This window comes from Poeciliopsis prolifica, unplaced genomic scaffold (assembly GCF_027474105.1).
Source record: "Poeciliopsis prolifica strain line A6 unplaced genomic scaffold, Auburn_PproV2 SCAFFOLD015, whole genome shotgun sequence".
In the NCBI taxonomy this organism is placed as follows: Eukaryota; Metazoa; Chordata; class Actinopteri; order Cyprinodontiformes; family Poeciliidae; genus Poeciliopsis; species Poeciliopsis prolifica.
In genome coordinates this window covers 652391-675947 of record NW_026562390.1, presented here as the reverse complement: position 1 = coordinate 675947, position 23557 = coordinate 652391, and the positions used below count along the sequence as shown (strand labels likewise).

Genomic DNA, 23557 nt, shown 5'->3' with positions numbered 1-23557 from the left:
ACTTTGACTAGGCCATTCCAATCCATGACTATGTTTTGATGTAAAACAAACTTTTTGTCACAGAAGCAAAATAGTCAAGTTTCAAACAAAGTATTTCTTCCTTATTAACTATGAACTAATCCGCAGTACCTTAATTTGAAATAAATTAAATTGTCTTAACTGAAAAAATAAAAATCAGATTCGGCCAATTGAATTTATTTTGTTTCTTTTATTTTTGGCTTTTCCTCATCAATCATTCAAATGTTTTTACACAACAGAAAAACATTCATCATGTTTCAAATTAGATAATCACATCTTATAAATTTGCTTACATGTGACAAAACATTTAAATTCAGTTTTTTAGATTAATATAAAGAAATTAAATGAGAAATTTAATCCTTGTTTGAATTAACAAAATCTGAGGATTTGCATGCTTAAGTGTGACGGCCCTGCTGTGCAGTCCTGTGTGTCATGTGATTTACTAACTATCAATTAAGGTCCTCAATGTGGGAGGTGCTTTCATCAGACACCTGGATGGTATATAAGTGTTGGGTTTATGTTGTTCCCCAACCTGCAAGAATCAACGAAAGACACAAATTACTTTTCCGCAGAAAAGGGGAGAAGAGCCCGATGCAGAGAACCGCTGCCAAACGCTGTCTGAGGTCAACTCCGTCGGTTCTCAGTCCCCAACTGCCTTTTATTATTATGTGAATACACAAAGAGGTTGGCTTTCTCACTCAGACATGCAAACAATTGACCAGTACACTATCCTACAGGATGTTCTGGGAGTCTTCCGTTGATGTCCCATCATTGGGACACAACAATGACCACTCTCAGGATACAGATAAAGATCATTGTGGCTTGTTAACACAGAAATGTGTGACATTTCCAACCATCAAGAGAAAACCCTAAAAGACAGTTAAGAATATACAATAAAGGAAAGGGAAAGAAAACAACACACGGAATAATATGAAAACATAACCATTCAAATAAAAGTAAATGAACTAAGATCATTTTCCTAACATACAATCTAACAATCATTATTCTCTTCAGCATTTTTTTTGCAAAACTGCTGAAATACAATATTATCTGAGAAATATCAGATCATCTGGGACTTTTTGGCACAAAATATTTTTCTTCTGAGAATGAAAAACTAAATCAAGCTGAAGCATCAGTTTAGGGTTAAAATGCTTCATCCCCTCATATTTTAAATCTCTGGTTTTCCTCCACATTTTTTCGTGCTGTTGGGTTTTCATTACTTTAGCAAAACGTTTCAGGAAGCAGAACGGAGCAGAAAGCTGAGAGAAGTGGAGGCAGCGTGGAGCCGCTTGGTGGCAAATAAAAAGAGAAACCCAATAAAGTCACCAAGAAAAGAGAGTTTTCTCTAATGAACTTTAATGTTTTATTCACAGCAGCTTCAGTCTGCAGTCAGAGCAGCGAAACAGCAGATAATTATAAAAACATTTTCGTCTTCTCCCATAGAGCTTTGCAGCGTGATCACTGCTCTAGGCAGAAGGGATCTGAGCGCCATGTTGTTTGGCCACTGTAACGGCCCTGCTGTGCAGTCCTGTGTGTCATGTGATTTACTATCAATTAGGTCCTCAATGTGGCGCGCTTCCATCAGACACCTGGATGGTATATAAGGAGCGCCCGTTCCATTCATGTGTGTGACTGTCAGAAGCCACCATGTGCAGACGACCCCGGAGATCCAGGCCAGGGTGAGTCCAGACTGGAGGGGTGCGGACTGATCACCCCTTGGGCCGTCTATTGATGTCTCCTAGACAACTCCATTCTTTTAAAAAATAAACGCCTCTCATGGGCTTAACACTGACTGGTTGCCGTGTCCTCCTAATTTTGTGCGGCTTTCCGAGCCGGGCTGTAACAAATGGGGGCTCGTCAAACACAAGACTTTTGCAATTTGGAAAATTGTTGGTTCGAGTGTGTGACGTTTTCATTCACCTTTTCCTGTTTGTAGGAGTGAGCAGTGACAACACCGTTGGGGGTGGGACACGGCTTTGTTAACCAGTTTGTTTGTTGAGAAGTGTTGTCCTTGAGAAGTGTTGTCCAAGAGGAAAATCGATTCAGGCGATTGAGGATATCATTACTACCTTTGACTTCAGTTGCTAGCACCTGAATTGTCTTTACTTCAGGATCACCGACAAGTAATTCTGTTGGAGTGCTGGATGCAGTTGTAACTCATGCTCCCAAAGAAACCTTGGACCTTGCAGCCAGTTTGTCGAATGAATATCTGAAGCACAAAGACCTCTGGATGCATGATCGGCGGGTTTTCTGACGTTTCAACATAATGCCATTGATTAGGATCACTGTTATCTCTAATCAGTTGAACACGGTTGGCAACAAATATATGGAACCTGCGAGCATCATTAATGATGTACCCTAATACAACTCGTGAGTCAGTCCAGAAAAATTCTTGATCAATCTTCAGGTCAAGTTCACATCTGAGCATAACACTGACCTTTGTAGAAATCACTGCTGCTGTAAGTTCCAATCTTGGAATACTTGTGATCTTTGAGGGAGCAACCCTTGCCTTTGCTATCACAGACTGCAGTGGACTTCATCCTCGTCATTTAGTATCTCAGGTAAGAACATGCACCATATCCTACACAACTAGCATCAGAAAAATGGTGCAGCTCTTCTCTGACAATGTTGTGGAAGTCAGGGGGGTGATAACATCTGGGAATTGAGATCTCTTTCAATTTCAGTAGATCATGTGTCCATTTCTCCCACCGTGGCTTTATGTCTTCTGGGAGAGATCGTCCCTTCCTATGCCTCTGTGACAAGCTCTTGAAGAATCAGTTTTCCACTAAGGCTAAATGGAGCAATTAAGCCAAGAGGGTCATAAAGCGAAGCAATGATGGACAAGCAGCTGCGGCGGGTTGAAGGTTGATCCTTTAAGCCAATGTTAAAAACAAAGGTGTCATTTTTTATCAACCACTGAATACCGAGTGCACGCTCAGATGAGGATGGATCCAAACCATGAGGCTCAATGGCTGCTGCTACTTCCGAAGAATCCAAGCAGGTGATAACAGCGTCCTTGTTTGAGTTGAATTTATGAAGCCTTAAGCCTCCTTTCTTACACAACTCTTGTGATTCAATGATCAGTTTCTTGGCTTCCTCAACTGATGGCACACTGACTAAGCCATCATCCACATAAAAGTTTTCTCAATAAATGTGGCTGCTTGAGGATAGTTAGCTTTGTGTTGCTGTGCCAGATGCTTTAACCCAAAATTGGCACATCCTGGAGATGAAGCAGCTCCAAAGAGGTGAACTGCCATTCTGAACTCCTGTGGTTCTTTCTCCAAATCTCCACCTTTCCACCAGAGGAACTGAGATAATTTCTGGATTCAGGAGTGACAGAAAATTGGTGAAACATTCTTTCTATGTCACAAATTATAGCTATGGTCTCTTTCCTGAAGCGACATAGTATTCCTAACAAAGGATTGATTAAATCAGGCCCAGTAAGCAATGTGTCGTTAGGTGAAACACCATGGAACTTGGCTGAACAGTCAAAAACAACTCTCAGCTTATCTGTTCCTGGGATGGTAGATGCCATGATGTGGAAGGTACCACTCTGTTTCTCCTTCAGATGTTGTAGGGGCAGGCTCTGCATCACCCTTATTTATGGTTTCTTCCATGAATGTTTTGTATTGCTCATAGAATTGTTTGCTGGTCTTTAATTTTTTCTTAAGACCCTGCAGGCGAACTTGGCTAGTCTTTTGTTGTTTGGTAGGTAGGCGGGCTTGCCTTGAACGGGAGAGGCATCTCATAATGCCCGTCATCCCTCTGTGTGATGTTGTTACTGAGAAACTGTATAAAATTAACATCATCTCGGGACACATTTTTCGTCGTAACTTCTCTCCATAAAATCCGACTCTAAGACCTTTAAAACATCAGTTGAAGACAGGATTGGTAGCTCCTTTACTGTGAGTCGATGCACAAAACTTCGACCTCCTTGTCTGTCTAGGTGGGGGTTTGATGAGCCTATTATGCTCCATCCTAGTTCTGATCTCTGTGCAAATGGTTGGTTTTATCACCTGTTATAACTTCAAGTGGAGCTAGAGCAGCTGGACAGTCATATCCAATGAGAAGCCCTACATCACAGTCCTGAACGGGTGTAACTTATCTGCCAAGTTTCTGAGATGAGGCCACATTAATGCAGTCTTTCGTCGGGATATAAGATTTGTCCACTGGGATGAAATCTCTGCTATAAGCTTGATGTAGTTGGATGCGATTCTCAGAGTTAAGTCCTCGAACTTGTAGACCATGAACACTCTTGCTGGAAATGATTGTGTCGACAGCAGTCATAGTACTCAGTTTCAGCTTTGTTGGATGGTAATTCACATTCAGTCTGTCAATTACATCTTCTAACAAAACATTGAATCGCTTTGTGTGTCCAGCATTGCATATATTAATATTTCTCTGTGTGGCTCTCGTAGTGAAGACACAAGTACTGGTACAATACCGGTAGTGGCAGAAGCATGCTGAGTTAATGTCTGGGACACGACTCTGTGTGTTTCTTGGCTTGAATGTTCTTCTGTGGAAGTGGAGTTATTTGTTGTTGTCTCCACAGGTCTTTCCTTCCTCTCTTCATGTAAGCAGGTTGGATGACGACGTCTGCATATATTGCATGTGTGTCGTCTCTTACATTCCTTGGTCATGTGACCTTTTCTCAGGCATCCAAAGCAAAGCCGATTTTCGTGTATAAATGTCCTTTTGTCTTCAACAGTCTTTGTAGCGAAAGTGGGACATCTGGTGATGCCATGAGCTTCACTTTTACAAACATAGCAAGATGATTTTGATTTACAGTCATTTGTATCTTGTATCCCACGACTGAAACTCTTTTGTTGTGCATTTGTGTTGAACGTCTGGGCTCTCTTTTGGGTTCTGTCATCTGCAAACTTGAAATTTCCTATCAGGGGTGAGGCAATGGGATTACAGGCTATTTTTGCCTCTTTGCTTAAAACTCTGTGAAGCATTTAAAATCTGGATAATCACCTGATTCATCAAGTTCATCCACAACTATTCGACTCCACTTGCGAACAATCCATTCAGGTAATTTTTTGAGCAACTTATGGTTCTTCACAGTCACTGAGGATAGCTAATCCCTTGACATGTGGAATTGCTTCTTTGCAACCTTGGAGGAAGTCAGAAAATTCACGTAGTGCAAGTGAGTCATTTGCATTGATCTTTGGCCATCTTGCAAGCTTGTCACGAAAAGCTTTCTGTATAATAAACGTGTTCCCATGTCTGTCCTGCAAAACTTTCCAAGCTCCAATGTAAGCACTTTCTGAGTCTCGGTAAAAGAAACCTTCAACAGCTTTGCGTGCTTCTCCAGCAATAAACTTCTGAGATAAAACATCTTCTCACTAGCTGGGAGGGGCTTTCTGTCAATGAGAGTCATAAATGACATTTTCCAATCAGTAAACCTTAAAGGATCCCCACTGAATACAGTTGGTTCAGGGACTGGTAAGCGACTCATACTTAATGAGCTGGCGATTGCTTCAGCTAGATTGGATGACTCTGGATTTCTTGTCATCTCATGAGCTGATTGGTAAGGCTGGAACGATGTAGCTTCTGGATTCAAGCAGGGTTTATCTCTAGAGAAGACAGGGTTAGTTCTGCAATTAATATCTTCAACATTGTTTTCACAGCGTTCAAATTCTTCATATGCTCTCACGCGAGCTGCTGCTACAGCTATTTCCTTTTCTTCTTTTAACCGCTGCAGTTTTGCTCTTTCCTGATCCAGCTGTTGGTGCATTTCCACTTCTTTTTGCTTCATTTCTGACAGCATTTTTGACTCTTTAAGTTCCATTCGTTTTCTAATTTTTGGAGCTGTGCTTGAATTTCTTTGGTGGCCTGTGATTGCTCCACTTTAGCAGCAAACTCTGCTTGCGCATCTGCCTTGCTGTTATTAGTACTAGATGAGCTGGAATGGCTGCTTGAATTCTCTGATGATTTTGATGAGCTTATGGTTTCAGTTTTAGTGTGACCAAAGATAAAGCCATATCTTTTAATGCCATGAGCTTTAATGTTTCTCTCACTCTTTCTTTCTCAAGATGACTATTATAATCTTTATCAATAGTCTCTGTACGAGTGTTTATAAGGTCACAAATTTCCTTTGTGAGCGTAACACAAGCTTCCATCTTTTTGACAATCTCTGCTGTGGTGTTACTGTTATGTAGAATGGGCTCGTACTGCATTCTTACAGCATCGTACTTTGCTTGAATGTTTTCTTTTAAATCATTGAGGTCTTCTAATGTACAGAGGGCCTTTAGTTTTTTCCTCGTTTCCCTTGCTACCCACTTCCAAGAATCATAAACCTTGTGAAACGCTTTCTCACGTTTTTCGTTCTCTTGAACGTGCATCTCTTGGCCTTTTTCTGTTAGTTTCTTTCTCTGGATCTAGACCTGAGTGGCATGTCTACAGGATTATCCGTTTTCTCTGTTGGAAGTGACATCTTATTTGCTTCCTGTAACTGCTTTGGTTCACCGAAGACCTTTTAACTATCCTTTGACACACTATGCCAATTCAGTAATGCTGTGAGCTTGTTCATGTGATTGTCCATTTGATGCTTTATCTTGCCTGTGTGACATCATTGATGCAAGCGGCGACAGCTGGGTTCCAGGTAAGATGCTGTCGTCTTCACTGCAGAAAGATCTGGTCTCTGCGGTGAGTTTTCACTGTAGCGGCCTCTTGGAATAAACAGCCAGACGCAGGGAGTTCCAAACGGGTGCAGTTTAATCTTCACGTTCCTTGTCAGACACCGTGAAAACTGTATAAAATAAAAGATACATAACTGTTGGGCATGCTCAATCCCTGTACAAATAAACATAAACGTCCACACGTACAAAAAATATGACGTGTCCAAATTCGTTATCATACACAGTTTTGTTAATAAACAATAAACTACTGCCGTTCCTACTACTTTTAAATAAACTTGTTTTATCACAATTTATCACTCATACCTCATTCTGCTTTCCAAGGGCGCTAGTTTACAGATTGTCATCGGTTTTCTTAAGGCTCTAACACTGACTCGTGGTTAGCAAAACAGGAAGCGCAACACAAAATACACGAAGAAGAAATCTACCGTTCTTCAAAATAAAAGCACAAATCAAATAATAGGTGTCACTGTTGGACCAATGAACAAAATGAGAATTTTACTATTTGGTAGTTATTTACAATGGGAAGTAATTAATGATAACCTTGGAAGTGATCAACATCCTATTCTGCTTAAGTTGCAGTTTTAAGGTAGTAACTGAAGAAAATTGGTATCTAAATGGAGAATGAGGGAGGCTAATTGGGCAACATATCATAAGATGGCAAGTGATCAACTTATTGAGATTATGCCAAATTTAAGCAATGATATTGAAGAATTAAATTCAATGATTATAGATATAATATGTGAATTTGCAGAAAAGATCATTGGCAAATCTACTGGATTAAAGGAAAAGCAAATGGTTCCTTGGTGAATCAATGAATGTAAAGAAGTTATAAAAGTTAGGAATAAAGCATTTAGAAGGTTAAAATTCAATCATTCATGCGATAATTTAATATTATACAAAAAATCACAGTCTAAATTTAAGAGAATAGTTAAATTATCTAAAAAGAATTATTGGAGGTTTTTTTTTTTAAATATAATTGGAACAGAAGTTAAAGTAACGAGATCTGGGGAATGATTAGAAAGATGGGAGGAATCAGAAGGGATTTTTCTTTACTTATAATTAAAGAGAATCAGTGTGAAGCTTTCACAAACAAGGAAAAAGCAGAGATGTTTGCTAGATCCTTTGTGGAGCTGCATAGTTATAAAAATTGATCAAGGAAGAATTATCATGGAGATTGGAAATGATTGAAGATAATAGAGAGATTTTAGGTGTTTTAGATAAAGATTTTACATTGTTTGAAATGAATAGAGCTTTGATTGGAGTTAAGAATACATCCCCAGGTAAAGATGGCGTCTGCTATAGGATGATGGAGCAGTTATCAGATGCTGCTAAAGGAGAAGTTTTAAAGTTATACAATAAAGTATGAGATCAAGGTGAATTGCCCTCCAGTTGGAAACATTCAGTCGTTTAACCAATAGTAAAGCCAGGTAAGAATAAAGTAGCGGTAAAAAGTTATAGGCCTATAGCTCTAACATCTAATTTATGTAAATTGATGGAGAGAATGAAAACTAAGAGATTAATGTATGAATTAGAAAAAAAGAGGATTTTTATTTCCTTATCAGAGTGATTTCAGGATGGACAACTATAGATCCAATTGTTTGTTTAGAAATTGAGATAAAAAAGGCTCAGATAAATAAATAAATTCTCCTAGCTACATTTTTTGATATTGAAAAAGCGTATGACATGCTTTGGAAGGAGGGTTTATTAATTAAAATGGATAAAATGGGAATAAAAGGAAAAATGTTTAATTGGATTAAGGATTTTTCAAAGAATAGAACAATAGAAGTAAGAGTTGGAGTAAATGATTCAAATATATATGCTATACAAAATGGAACTCCACAAGGCAGTGTATGTAGCCCATTGCTTTTTAATATAATGATTTATGATATTTTTGATGATACAGATTTTAGAATTAGTAAAGCTTTATATGCAGATCATGGAGCATTATAGGTGAGAAGAGGCAATATTATTATTTAAAAAAATAGACTCCAATCAGCAATTAATAGGGTTGAAAGATGGTTGCATGAATGGAGGTTTCATTTGTCTGTTGAGAAAACACAAGTAATAAGTTTTTCAAAGAAAATAATTAATCCTACAGTAGATCTTAGATTATATGGGCAAAAGTTAAAGCAGGTAAATATTGTAAGGTACCTTGGCATATGGTTTGATGTAAAACTTTCATTTAAGATGCATGTTCAGAAGATTATTGATAAATGTAAAAAGGGCATTAATATTTTGAGATGTTTGTCAGCGAATGATTGGAGGCATCAAGCATCTTTGAAAAGAATATATGATGTTTTAATTTGTTCTGTGTTGGATTATGGATGTAATGTTTATAATTCAGCTGCAAATTCCTGATTAGATTCAGATCAAATCCAAGCTAAAGCCTCAGGATCTATTGTGGATCTTTTAGAACGTCTCCAATTCCTGCTCTTCAGGTCATTACTGGATAAATGCCATTAGACTGAAGGTGAATGAAACTGTCAGCAATTTATTGGATAAATTTACAAGGGCATGAAGAAAATCACTCACTAAACAAATATTCAGAGAATGTTGGGAGTTTGGCCATAATATAAGGAGTTTTGGATGGGAAGGAAATATTTACACAGATCAGTTGGGGATACACAATATAGCAAGTTGTAAAACTAATTAAATCTAAAATTGGCCCATGGTCATTTGAAAGGCCAATAGTACACTTAGAAACCAAAAACTAGAACAGACATGTGGAGGTTTATATCAAATTATTCAGCAGTATTTAGAAATAATGTATATATACAGATGCATCAAAAGAGGAAAATGGTAAAACTGGAAAAGCAGTTTATATTCTGAAACAAAAAGTTATCATGAAAGAAGAACAACAGATAATCTATCAATGTTTTCAGCAGAAATGTTGGCAGTTATTTTGGCATTGCAGTGGCTGCTGGAGGTGAAGCCCAGTAAGGCAGATATATGTTCAGATTCAATGTCTTGTTTCACCAGAATTATAAGAGGAAAATGTGATAGTCATCAAGATCTTCTGGATGAAGTTCATTATTTGATATATGGTATAAAGCAAAAACCAATAAATATTGTATTCACATGGATTCCAGCAGATAAAGGAATTGCAGGTCATAAAAAAGTAGATAAATTGGCTAAAGAAGCTGTTAAAGAGACAGAAGTTAATATAAAGTCCCACCAAGTACAACAGAAATTACAGTAATTATTAAAGATAAAATAAATAACATGTAGCAGGAGAGATGGAATTTAGAAGAAAGAGGAAAGAAATGGCATAAAATACAGAAGGAGGTCATCATGAATAACAACAGTATAATGAATAGGAGAGAGGAAGTATGGATTAACAGGTTGAGGATTAAAATTAATAGGGAAACATCCATCAGGTGATTGTTCTTATTGCAGGGAAACAGAAAATGTTGATTTATTGTAGGAAATATATAAAAGAATTGGAAAGAATGATGGGAGGTCAGTAAATATGGATAATTTATTAGGAAAGCAGCAATCAATTGATATAATTCAAACACTTATTAAATATTTAAAAGACACTAAATTATCTGGTGGTAATGCACAAAGTTTGTAAACTGCCAAGAAACACTATAGAAGAAGAAGAAGAACCAGAGAGCGTTTGCTGAGACGAAAGCTGCTCTAACAAGACTGGAAACATCTTGGACACGTTAGAGCAACGAATGGAAGAAGCAGAAAGTAGGACCGGCTCGGCGGAAGGAGTTAGTCAGAGAAACGAGAGAGTGCTTCGGTCCTTGCTGAGACTTGAGGCTTTACTCACTAACCAATGTGATGACCCACAGACCGTCTGCGCCGGAACCATCTCAGAATCTAGCAGGTTCTGGAGGGAGGGAAGCCAGAAACAGGACATGATCGGCTTCGTAAAGGAATGAATCAGAATCAGAACCAAGGGAAAACAATATACTTTGACTAGGACTTCTCTCCAGAGCTCCAAAAGAAGAGAGTGAGACTGCAGAGCTTCATCAAGCAACTTAAAGGAAAACAGGCAAAATGTGGTTTTCCGGCGCAACTCAGAATGGACTTGGGAATGAAAAGCTTCCCTCCTCTTGTGGACGCGGTACCGACGTTGGAGAGGTTGGACGTCTCGGTGCAGATGAGTGAGAGAGAGAGGATGGAAGCAGAGCCTCCAGAGAGGCCTGGACTCCGAGAGTCAACAACAGGAGACATGGAAAAGGGGGACAACCTGATGCACATCTAAAAGTTTACATTGAAGACTGAGGAGAACAAAATGTTGATAAACAGAGGAACTCTGGAGGATATAAGGGATGTTTTAGCAACAATTATTAGGGGAGAAGAAGACGTTATGGAAACAGCCAATGTTACATAGTTATATAGTGAATCTGTATTTCAAATGGTTCTGATCTCACGGGTCGCCAATATCACCTGGTTACTATCGTTCTCCCAATTGGGTGGAGATCTCAGCAGGGAATTATTGCTGTTCTTTGTGATCTGGAAGCACTTAGTGCTTTTTCCCCAGAGCGACTACGGGCACACGGCGCTCTGCCTTGGTTACATCGGGGGCTGGTCAGGAGGCCACCACAGATTATATGTGGTCTTAATAGAACCAGGCGGGTTGATGGGAGTCCTTGGGGCTTCATGTGTTCAACTATTTCTGTGTTACTATGTTCTTGTTCCTTGACATGTTTGTGGCCACACTGAGTGACCAACAGGAGGCAGAAACAGATCAGATGCAACATCCAGAATTAAGGTCAAAGGGTCAAAAAGTAGAGGTCGAGGTTGACATGATTAAAACAACTATATATTATGAGTGATTTAAATATTGTGTGTTATCATATGAGAGGACTGGGTCATCCGATAAAGAGGAAGAAAATATTAGCTGAATTAAAATGGCTTAAAAGTTCAATATCTCTATTGCAAGAGACTCATCTTAACGACTTGGAGCAGCAGAAATTAAAAAGAGAGTCGGTGGATCAAGGGTTTTTAGCCAGCTGTCCAAAAAGCAGAGGGAGGGGCAATTTTATTATAGAAATAGTTCAAATTACTGTTAATGGCAAGAATACAAAGTGTAGACTGAAAAAAGTTCAGATAGAAAAACAAACTTTTCAAACTTTCACTCTTTTCTACATAAATCTTCCAAATCAAAGCAGCAAAATATTTCCTGTTTATTTTTCTAAAACATCTTCAAGGATTTCCAGCTAAGTTTGTAGAGAAACTAAAAAACATCATAAATCTGATTTTATTTGTTTAGCAAATATTTTAAAGAGAGAAAAACACTTTTATCTCCTCACTAAATTATTGCAAACTAGAAATCCCTCTAACTGAACTACAATGTTTTAATATTCATCCTAAATAAATCATTTCCTATTAGTTTATAGTTTCTTTCATTTCTACCAATGTTTCTTTACACCATGAAAGTTTATTATAGACTTCATAAATAATCAATGTTGTTCTGATCTCTACTAAATCAGAACATTTTAAAGTTTGCACTTTCATTTATTTATTTTCTTGTTACTAAATATTAAAATGTTTCCATAATTTAGTGTTAATCTATTTTTGTCACATCATTAATATTTGTAATTCTCCTTCCATTAAACTGTTGCTGCTCCAAACTGACCAGATCAAAATAATGAATCAGCAAATAAAGTAAATGTTAACAAATTAGATTCATTGCATAAATCATTTATGTAAAGTAATAAAGTTTAGGATCCAGTTCTGACCCTTGTGGTTTTCCACAGGTAACTTCTAGTAAATTATAATTCATATTATTTGTACATTTTGATGTTTTGAGTAACTTTTACCCAGGAATGTGAAATGAATCATGATTCAGAAATAAGAGAATAATTATATAAATATATATTGGAGACAGTTTATATGAGCTATAGTAATAATCTGTATTATAATAATGTTATTTCAGCTGCAGTAGTTTGGTAATATCAGGAACTACTGATTTTGTTGGATCTTTCTGATTATTTTCAGTTTGTATTTATAGTCAGTTCAGTTACTGCTGCAGGAATCAGCTGTTATTTTTCTCTGGACTTTTTTCTCCTCATGATTCCATCATGAGACATTTTCATCAGAACTTCTCTTTTCCTCATGAAGGTTTTATCAACATGTCTCTAATTTCACTGCAGATTTTCTGCTGCTCTGAAAGAAGAAACTGAAAATCATGTGAGTTGTGATGTCATCAGTCCCACCACATCCCTCACATTTACTTTCAGTTTTAGAGTCAGACTGTTGTTCATATATTCTTCATCAACTCTTTGGATCATTTGATCAAACTGTAAGTTTTCTTGGTTTTTCTAATTGAACTTTGATTTTCTTGTTTGTTTTTTCTCTCATGTTTTTAGAAAACATCCACTTCTGATTTCTTGTCAAAGTTTCATCTCTCTTCCTTTTAAAGTTTCATCTTCAGGATTATTAGATTAGTGATGAACAGCTGATGTTTCTTTGGTTTTTCTCTGAATAAATTATTTCATGTTTCTATTTCCTGGATTCAAACTTTGAGTTGTTTCCCAAAAAAGATAGAAGATTAAACCATGATTTATCAGATATTCTGACTTAATTACACCTTGATTTCGTTTCTCAAAAGCAACAACACATATGTTACATTTATCCAATTATCCACTTATGTGACAATTTATCCTCTGCCAATAACCTGGCAGAGGATAAATTGCTGTTCTTAGTTCAGCCTGGTTCCCCAAACCCATCAGAAACCAAAGTGTTTATCAGTGATTCACCATCTTGTCTGCATGTTTTGGTCTTTTTTCCTTTCCTGAAATAAAATGCTGCAAATTCATGTTGATATTCAGTCATGTACTATATTATTTTTAACATTATGATGATAGAAAATACTATTATCAAGCTTAAAAAGATTTATGTCACAGTTTGTTTCTGAAGACTGATGTTCTAACTTTGTCTAATTACACAGTGAGGTTGTAAAAAACCTCTACATATGAAAAGCAACATGTTGACAATATTAAAAACAGGACATGTGGTATGAGAGAGGGAGAAATGATGGAGAAAAAAGGTGAGTAATGCAGCAACCTGGTGCATTGCAGCAACCTGGTTTATTGCAGCAACCTGGTGCGTTGCAGCAACCTGGTTGCTCTGTGGAGGATGAGGGAGGGGAGCCGGCGACGCCAGCATCTCAGTGGGGAGCCAGACTCAGATGACAATAATTGTTCTCACTATTAAACCTCAATGCAACTCCAGACAGAAAAACTTATGATCGGTTCTGCTGAGCTGAGCTTGCAAATTCTCCAAGGTTTATTCCTGAGGTTTCAGGAACTGCAACTGTTCTGTTTTTCTCATTATAAACCAGTTCTTGTTTGTGGTTCTGCTCACACAGCATCTGAGTCTGAATGTTCACAGCAAGGCATTTCCTTGTATAAGACAGGCAGCCTCTCAATGGGCAGAACAGCTGCCAATGTTTTCTGAATTGTATGATATACCAGATAACTGACAAGCCCAAAAAGCAGAAATCCTGTCATGAAAAACTGAGTTTTATATACATCTTAAAATCCTCAACCAACAATATGGACAGATGCAGGGCTTTTCACATGTTTTATACTGTTGTTTTTCTAAAGAGGGAGAGGCAATGAGAAACCACTTTAAGGTATGTCAGCTGTCTGTAAGATGTTTGTCATGATTTGTGTAGATTAAAAACATTCAATCTGTATCGACTCACACAGACAAAGATAGCAGTTGGAAGATTTTAATGAACAAATTCTTTGGCGCTCAAACCCGGCGGAAGACTTGTGAGCTGAGGATCACCGAGGGCAGATGATCATTCTTACCCCCTGTCCGAATTCTGGTGATGGAGCGCAGCCTTGGATGGAGGAACGAAGAGTGGGCCTGGAGGATGTTCGTCGGGCTGAAGGTGGAGATGGGGAGGAGGCGGGATGAAGCACAGCTGACGAGCAGGCAGACACCCAGTGTCTAGGCTCCTTAAAGGGACCGGCTTAAAGATGATTGGCTGGAGCGGCGCGAGGAGCCGATCCTGGTTGGCTGCGGCGTGAGTGATGGGGATCAGTTGTGTTCTGTCTCCCAGAATGAATTTACGCCTAGGCTCCATTTCAATCTGTATCGACTCACGCAGAGAAAGATAGCAGTTAGAAGATTTGTAATTACAAGTTCTTTGGCGCTCAAACCCGGCGGAAGACTTGTGAGCTGAGGATCGCCGAGGGCAGATGATCGTTCTGGCAAAGCTCAGGATAGTATTACCCCCAAAAGACGAGGCCTAGCTGGCATGCCGTCCTATGGACCGATGGGGAGTTACAGACTAATGGACTGTTAGACGTGAGCCGTGTTGGCAGGGACTTACGGAAGTATATAGCTTGATGAGCACAGATGTGTTACATGATGCGGAGAAAGGACCGGTTGCGGCCAAGCTGAAGGCCGAGGATCTCTGGGGACATAGAGCGTTGAGCTTCGAGCACGGTTGGAAAGATCTGGGTTAATGTAGGAAGAAGAGGCCGAAGATGACCAGTCCATTAATCCAGAGAGCAGCGCGGAGACGGAACCGGGGGGATTTCATCAGGACAGGTCCATAAGGACCAGAGCTGGAGCTGATTTTCTTCAGATTCCTGTTCTGCAGCTCATCTCCACAATGTCTGTGTTTAGATGCTACATTAATGTGGTGAAGATATGTTTTATTTTCCTGAATGTGAATGAATCAGGGATTCATTCACATTCAGCTCGTCTTAAAACCCATTTATTTTACTTGGCTTTCAACTCCAGCGAGATCTAGTTTTATATTGTGTTTGTTTGTTTTAAACTGTATTTGTTTTTATCTATTTTATGTACAGCACTTTGTTTCAGCTGTGGTTGTTTTAAAGTGCTTTATAAATAAAGTTGGTTTGGTTTGGTATTTTCTTACCAAGAGACCTTATAGACACCCTCATGACAAAATTTAATTGGTGGACTGATTTATAAACCTAATCATTAATTGCTTTTAATTTCCAGTGACCAAACTTTAATCTCTGCTGTTTGAAAGTTAATCTACAGGATTACTGATGAACTAAAATCAAACATGATGAACATCTGATGTTTTTTTCTTCTCTGAACAAATTCATTCATGATATTTCTTTCCTTGTATCAAAATCTGGTCTCCACCATTAAAGTCAGACACAATAAGTTTGTCCTGCTTCCTTTCAGAACTAAAAGCTGTTACAGTAAAATGTGTTCAATTCAGTCAAATTACTACATAGTTCATCTTTAGTGGCACATTTAATTCAGTTTAATAATTAACTAACTAAAATATTTCCTTTTCAGGTTTAATCAGGGAATGTAAATGTTGCTCCATGTCTCCATCTAGTGGACTGATAGTAGAAGTGCAGCAGCTGATGGCAGCTTCCTCTGCCTCTTTGCTGTCTGACTGCATTCACCTGACACTGACATGAAGCAGAGAAGAAGAGCCAATCAGAGGAGGAGCAGCTGATCTTTTTCCAGCACTAATGATGTAAAGGATGATCAGAGTTGATGTGCAGATGAATGATGTGTGTTTCCTCGTAGGTGAAGCTAGAAAGTGTGTGTGAGCTGATGTGAATTCAGCAGCATGGATCAGTGTGAGGACAGAGAGGAGGGAGTCCCTCCCTCTAAAACCACTCTGTGTGGGGGAGATGAGAGCCAGAGCAAAGGTCAGAGGTGAGGTCACCATCTCTAACTGTCCACAGCCCTTTTCACACAGCGTTCACTATATCAGGCCAGAACAGACGTGGTGATGAAGCTGCTGCTGCTCCTCTTTGCTGATTAAGTTTTAATCATCATGTTTCTGTCAGGATCCATCGGAGACTCAAACCAGAACCAGAACCAGAACCAGAACCCAGCTGTGTCTCCTTTAAGAGTGACAGATCAAAGGAAAACCCCATTCACTTTAAATCTGCTGGATCTCCACCATCAGAGAGGTGAGCTGTTTCTAACTGCTGTAACTTCTGTTTATATCTGTTGTTGTGGCCATGTGATGATAAGTTCTGTTGGGTTCTGTTGTCATGAAAACATTGGACTGAATTTCAGGTTATTTTTCTTTTCATACGTCAAAGATGTAATACGTATGATATCTCCATGAAAACATGTACCAATAATGAACATGTTACTATGAACACAATAAAGTTCAACTGGATCCTTTGTATAAAAATCAAACAGGTCCGTTTGGATCCACAGTCTCTACCCAGAGCTTCACTAGTTAACAGAATCTCTAAATCTGATCTGATGTTTACCTGATATCAATTTAACCATCATTCATTGGACAGTTATTGACTCCATACAGAAAGAATCTCATAAATCCTCAGTCAGGACTCACTCTTATAAACTATTATGTTGACATGACATTTGGACCAGAAACATTTAACTGTGTTTTATTCTGTTTTGTTTAAACTTAATTTTTCCAAATGAAACACTCATTTATTTTGTCAGATTTTAATATTAACACAAGAACAAATAGACTGAAGTGAATTTTATTTCTAGGTTGATATTTGCATCTTTCTCTAAAATCTGACAAAAGACAGATTCATTCTGAAATGAAACATTTTCTATGAATTATTTTTATGATTCCACCTCTGAAGTTCAAACATCATCCAACATGGCAGATTATGAACCATTTCTACAGTCAAACTAAATATTTAGTGGATCTGATTGAGCAGTGGGCTTCAGTGTCTCTAACGGACCATCTGGTTCTGATTGAAGCTCCATCAGATCCTCCTTGGATGGTCAGAGTGGAAATGATTCCTGGTTCTGCTCCATGTCAGAGCTCAACACTAAGATCACCAAACTGTTCTCTCAGTCATTACAAACCAACATGTTGGTCTCAGAAACAAATCTTTCTGCTCTTTAAAGAAGGCTGGACATTATTCAGGAGGATCAATGATCAGGAACATGTTGGAGGATTGGACCGGTTCTGATAGGAATCATTTAGAATATCAGGTTGATGATCTGTCTGGTTCTGGTTTTGTTTTTGGATCATCCCATTAACTTTAAATCTCCTGGATCTCCATCATCAGAGAGGTGAGCTGTATCTAATTACTGTAACTCTGGAAACTGAACCAGTAAGATCTCAGATGTTTCCAGTTATATTTCCAGAGGTTTGATCCATTATCTACAGAAATCAGCTGCTCTGTTCTCATGAAAAACACCTTCATATCTTTATCTCTGGATGTTGATGATGATGTTGTGTTGCTTCCTGGCTCCATGTCAGACTAACAGTGGATCACATTTCCACTGGCAAATACCTGGTAAAGCCATTCTGGTCCATCAGGACTTGGTTCCTGTGTGCATTGTGAGAGCAGTTCAGCAGGGAAGGAAAGCTTCATGATGCGGTTGGTGAGATCTGCTGGAACTCAACCAAACTGAGCTGATGTGGACCATCAGAGGTTCTGCTGGTTCTTAATGGGATCAGCAGGAACATTAAATATTTACATCTACTTAGATCACCTGGTTCACTGCTCACATCCAGATATCACTTCATGGACCTTTACCTTCTGATTGTCTCTGTGAGGACAGATACAATGTGAGCTCACTGGATTCCAGGGATCTACAGGATCCATTTTAAAATCCTCACTATAACATCCAGGAGAGGATCCTTTAAGGACACACCCACATATGTCAGACCTCCTCCATGTCCACATCACCTCAGATCTAGTCATCAGAACCTGATGGATGTCCCACACTGTCCTGAAGACCTGTGTGGACGGAGCCTTCACTTCCACTGTCCCCAAGGTTTGGGAAACTGTCTCCACCAGAATCAGATCTGCTGACAGTTTGGACTTTGTGGAGTCCAACTTCAAAATCAACTTTTTAAAATGGCTTCTGGATTATTCTGGTGTTACTGGTTGTAGTGAAGACTGAAGCCAGTTTGGTTATGGGTTTGCAATCACTCCAGGGTGTCTTATATATAAGTTTAGGTGAGTTGGTGAAATGAATTTCCGAGTCCAGAATTGAGCTTTACTTGATTTTAATTAGCTCTTGAGGTTCCTCCATGCATTTACATGTGGTGTGTTTGTGTGGTTTTCTATAAAGATAAAAAAATACAAATCATGAGAACTTGCCTATAAATACTTTAACAAATACACCAAATGTCCTCAAAATGAATAAACATGTTTGAAGATTACTAAAGACTAGCAACTGTTTAATATCTGACTCTGAGAACGTAAGCAATAATTACAAATCAATAATAATCAACCCTGCAAATTATAGCATCACACAATAAAACACACAAGAGAAATAAGGCATTTCAATTGGAAATGGTAACAGGAATAACAGCTGCATCTAATTAATCGAAACCTAATAGCTTAATGTTAAACAGTTAACTTTTAGCAATAAGAGTAAACCACAATAAACGATCATAATATTCAACAGGACAAAGTGCAAATACAGCTCTTAGAAATGTATGAAACTGAACTAAAACACCAACAGTAATACTTTGAGTCAAAGGACGGACACATTAGAAAGAGGTGATAAATGAAGTTTGCTGTCAGAGCCACCAGATCTGAACACTCAATGTTCAGATCTATAAGCAAGATGTATCAAATATGAACAAAAAGCCACCCAGTGACTGAAATAAAATACTACATCTAGAAAACCTCGATGAACGAAAAACTAAGCTAGAGGGCTGAAAATAAACAATTAACAATCTTTTGTACACTGATATTCATCAATGTAGATCAAGTTCCTCTTTCTAACTTTGTATTATGTTCATGTGATGCTCTGTTTTTATATATCAAGGACTTTTAATGAGAAACTCCTGGAGATTTCCTCTGAAGAGCAGAGGAGGAGCAGCAGAGAGGCAGTGATGAAGATCACACTGAACTTCCTGAGGATGAAGCAGGAAAATCTGGCTGAACATCTGCAGAGAAGTAAGAGGATTTCTTCAGAGATTATAAATGATAGATAAATTACACATTTACTGAAGTGATGTAGTCAAATTCAGAAAAGGATTTACTTTCATATCTGATTTTCATTATTGTGTTAATTAAGGACATTTGGCTGCAGTTTGTCAACATAAACTTAAATCTGGTCTGAAGAAGAAGTTCCAATCTGTGTTTGAGGGAATTGCTAAAGCAGGAAGTCCAACCCTTCTGAACCAGATCTACACAGATCTCTACATCACAGAGGGAAGGACTGGAGAGGTCAATAATGAACATGAGGTCAGACAGATTGAAACAGCATCCAGGAAACCACACAGACCAGAAACAATAATCAGACGAGAAGACATCTTTAAAGTCCCACCTGGAAGAGATCAACCAATCAGAACAGTGATGACAAAGGAGTGGCTGGCATTGGGAAAACAGTCCTAACACAGAAGTTCACTCTGGACTGGGCTGAAGACAAAGCCCACCAGAACATCCAGTTCATATTTCCATTCACGTACAGAGAGCTGAATGTGCTGAAAGAGAAAAAGTTCAGCTTGGTGGAACTTGTTCATCATTTCTTTAGTGAAACCAAAGAAATCTGCAGCTTTGAACACTTCCAGGTTCTGTTCATCTTTGATGGCTTGGATGAGAGTCGACTTCCACTGGACTTCCACAACAAGGAGATCCTGACTGATGCTACAGAGTCCACCTCAGTGGATGTTCTGCTGACAAACCTCATCAGGGGGAAACTGCTTCCCTCTGCTCTCCTCTGGATAACCACACGACCTGCAGCAGCCAATCAGATCCCTCCTCAGTGTGTTGGCATGGCGACAGAGGTCAGAGGGTTCAATGACCCACAGAAGGAGGAGTACTTCAGGAAGAGATTCAGAGATGAGAAACAGGCCAGCAGGATCATCTCCCAAATGAAGACATCACGAAGCCTCCACATCATGTGCCACATCCCAGTCTTCTGCTGGATCACTGCTACAGTTCTGGAGGATGTGTTGGAGACCAGAGGGAGGAGAGCTGCCCAGAACCCTGACTGAGATGTACATCCACTTCCTGGTGGTTCAGACCAAAGTGAAGAAGGTCAAGTATGATGGAGGAGCTGAAACAGATCCACACTGGAGTCCAGAGAGCAGGAAGATGATCAAGTCTCTGGGAAAACTGGCTTTTGATCAGCTGCAGAAAGGAAACCTGATCTTCTATGAATCAGACCTGACAGAGTGTGGCATCGATATCAGAGCAGCCTCAGTGTACTCAGGAGTGTTCACACAGATCTTTAAAGAGGAGAGAGGTCTGTACCAGGACAAGGTGTTCTGCTTCGTCCATCTGAGTGTTCAGGAGTTTCTGGCTGCTCTTCATGTTCATCTGACGTTCATCAACACTGGGGTCAACCTGATGGAAGAAAATCCACCATCATTTTTTACTATTACTATTTTATTTTATTTTAACAAAGCAAATATCAATAATCTCCATCAGAGAGCTGTTGAGCAGGCCTTACAGAGTCCAAATGGACACCTGGACTTGTTCCTCCGTTTCCTCCTGGGACTTTCACTGCAGACCAATCAGAGACTCCTACAAGGTCTGCTGACAAAAACAGGAAGTAGCTCACAGACCAGTCAGAAAACAGTTCAGTACATCAAGGAGAAGATCAGTGAGAATGTGTCTGCAGAGAAAAGCATCAATCTGTTCCACTGTCTGAATGAACTGAATGATCGTTCTCTAGTGGAGGAGATCCAACAGTCTCTGAGTTCAGGAAGTCTCTCCACAGATAAACTGTCTCCTGCTCAGTGGTCAGCTCTGATCTTCATCTTAGTGTCATCAGGAAAAGATCTGGATGTGTTTGACCTGAAGAAATACTCTGCTTCAGAGGAGGCTCTTCTGAGGCTGCTGCCAGTGGTTAAAGCCTCCAACAAAGCTCTGTAAGGACACAGATTGTTTTTGCATTTTTTGATAGATAGAAATCTGCTAATTATGAGGTAAATATGAGTGCATTGCGCATGCTCTCTTCAGTGTGTTCCACTGGGGAGTTGCAAAAAAGAAATAGACTTCCTTCAGCAGGTGGACATAGTGTTGCATATTGAAGCAGCAAAACTCTTCCACTTTTAATATTGAAAGTGGACTAATAAAGTTAATTGTGGAATTTTATAATGCACTCTCCGTAGTTCAGTCCTTTAAGGCTGGAGGTCCAACTATAGAATGAAGCAGTTTACAATAAATGCAAAGGTTGTGTGAAATAAGATAGTTCCTTCTCTCTCCAATAAAAACATGTTTGATTTGAAAGAACATAAATTTATTGGAATTGTTTAATAACAGATTTTCCTCCCTTTCGCCTCAGACTGAGTGTCTGTAACCTCTCAGAGAGAAGCTGTGAATCTCTGTCCTCAGTTCTCAGCTCCCAGTCCTCCAGTCTCAGAGAACTGGACCTGAGTAACAACAACCTTCAGGATTCAGGAGTGAAGCTTCTCTCTGCTGGACTGAAGAGTCCAAACTGCAACCTGGAAACTCTCAGGTAAAATGTTCTCAGTCCTAGTGATTTCTATCCACTAGCTGCTAGCAGAGATGCCAAAAGTATTTGACCTCCCTTCCAAATGTTCGTAATCAGGTGTTCGAATGACTTATATTGCCACAGGTGTATGAAAGTAAGCACCTCAGTATGTAGACTGTTTTTTCAAACATTTGTGAAAGAATGTGTTGCTCTCAGGAACTCAGTGAATTCCAGTGTGGAACTGTAATAGGATGTGCAACAAATGTTTTATTTCATATCCTAGACAACTGAGAACTGATAAATATGTAGAAATTGAATTGTTATAATTCCAACTATCATAACTAGAACTTAAGGCTGAGCACCAGAGTTTTCTAGAAAAACTGTTGCATTTTATTTTTTTGTTTTAAAGTCTCTACATTGAAGACGATATGAAATAAAGTCATTCTTTGTTTTGTATTACTATCAGCTTCAATAGCCCCTCTGCTCTCGGCTCACATACGGAGCTGTCGGCTAGTGGAAACACTCAGCCCCTCCAGTTTCAAACTCTTTTCTTTATTAAAGTAAGAGTTAGAGAGCTAAACAGAATTGAAACATTGGCCACATTTGACAGAAAAAGGAGCAAGTCTATGAAAGCCATGAAGTCAGTTGCGCTACTTTTGATTCAAGGCATAATAATGCAGTTTATCATGATTCAGCCAAAGTGATGAAATGAACAAACTGCAGTCTGATAGTTTTTAGTGTGTTTCTTCCGACTGAGCAGTGAAAGTAAATAAAATGTCTTACATGTCTTTTGCTTTAAGTATTTATTTACTGGATGTTTTGTTTGGTGCTGCAGAGCCACAGCTAACAGCTAACAGCTAGCTCCTCACTCCAGGGGCTCGAATAGAGCTTGTTGCTCCTCCTACACTTTGAAGTGAACCATTGTTCTAAGAATGGTGGGGGGTACGTTAAAATTAATTCTTATTCTTTTCTTAAATGAATGGCAGATTTATGCCATTCTTTGTTTCTATTGCATTTTTATATTGATATTGTTTCAATATAAAAGTTTCTTTCATGATTTATTTGGGTGGACAATTGTAAGATTGCAGGGGTCCCCGAACCCACCTGGGATTTACGGCCATATCCATTCAGGTCAGCCTGTGTCCAGTTTGAGTGAAAAGAGGTGCAGGTGATCCAAGCTTAAAGGATCAAGCAGTGGCAGCAGGAGGCAACATGTAGAGGCACCAGCTTTCTGATTGGTTCATTCTCCTTGTTTTAAATGCATCAACTATAAACATATCAATAGGAATAAATCTGCTCCACCAGGCCAGTGAAACGCTCAGAGCAACAAAGACTCTTGATATCCAGCTTTGTAAAAAATAAAGAGGATTAATGAAGATCCTTCCTCCCAGGAGTTGTTAGACTTTCTAACCAGAACTGCTGCCAAAAAACTCATTAATTATTTACATCCTGGCTGTTAATGCAGTCATATTAACTGTCTTTTAAATAATCTATTGACGTTTCAACATACAAATATACACATTTTACATATGATTATAATTTTTTTTACTCAGCTGTGCATTTTTCAAACTGGTTATTCT

The 23557-nt window shown here is 38.9% G+C and overlaps 1 protein-coding gene and 1 pseudogene across 1 annotated transcript; both read left to right on the top strand.

Moving 5' to 3' along the window:
- The window catches only part of LOC129366658 (NACHT, LRR and PYD domains-containing protein 3-like), a 42228-nt pseudogene that overhangs the window by 10429 nt on the left and 8242 nt on the right, over positions 1-23557 (top strand).
- LOC129366341 (uncharacterized) lies at positions 12873-20210 on the top strand. Its single transcript, XM_055040120.1, has 5 exons — positions 12873-12921; positions 16155-16286; positions 16421-16546; positions 19359-19489; positions 19611-20210. Exons 2-5 carry the CDS (start codon positions 16198-16200, stop codon positions 19928-19930), a joined length of 666 nt encoding a protein of 221 aa, XP_054896095.1. The 5' UTR covers positions 12873-12921; positions 16155-16197; the 3' UTR covers positions 19931-20210.

Excerpts from the sequence above, each read along its gene's own strand:
- LOC129366341 (XM_055040120.1), top strand. The coding sequence starts at position 16,198 with ATGGATCAGTGTGAGGACAGAGAGGAGGGAGTCCCTCCCTCTAAAACC. Across the intron at positions 16,287-16,420 it reads AGCCAGAGCAAAGGTCAGAG|GATCCATCGGAGACTCAAAC; the intron begins GTGAGGTCACCA and ends TGTTTCTGTCAG. Across the intron at positions 16,547-19,358 it reads GGATCTCCACCATCAGAGAG|GACTTTTAATGAGAAACTCC; the intron begins GTGAGCTGTTTC and ends TTATATATCAAG.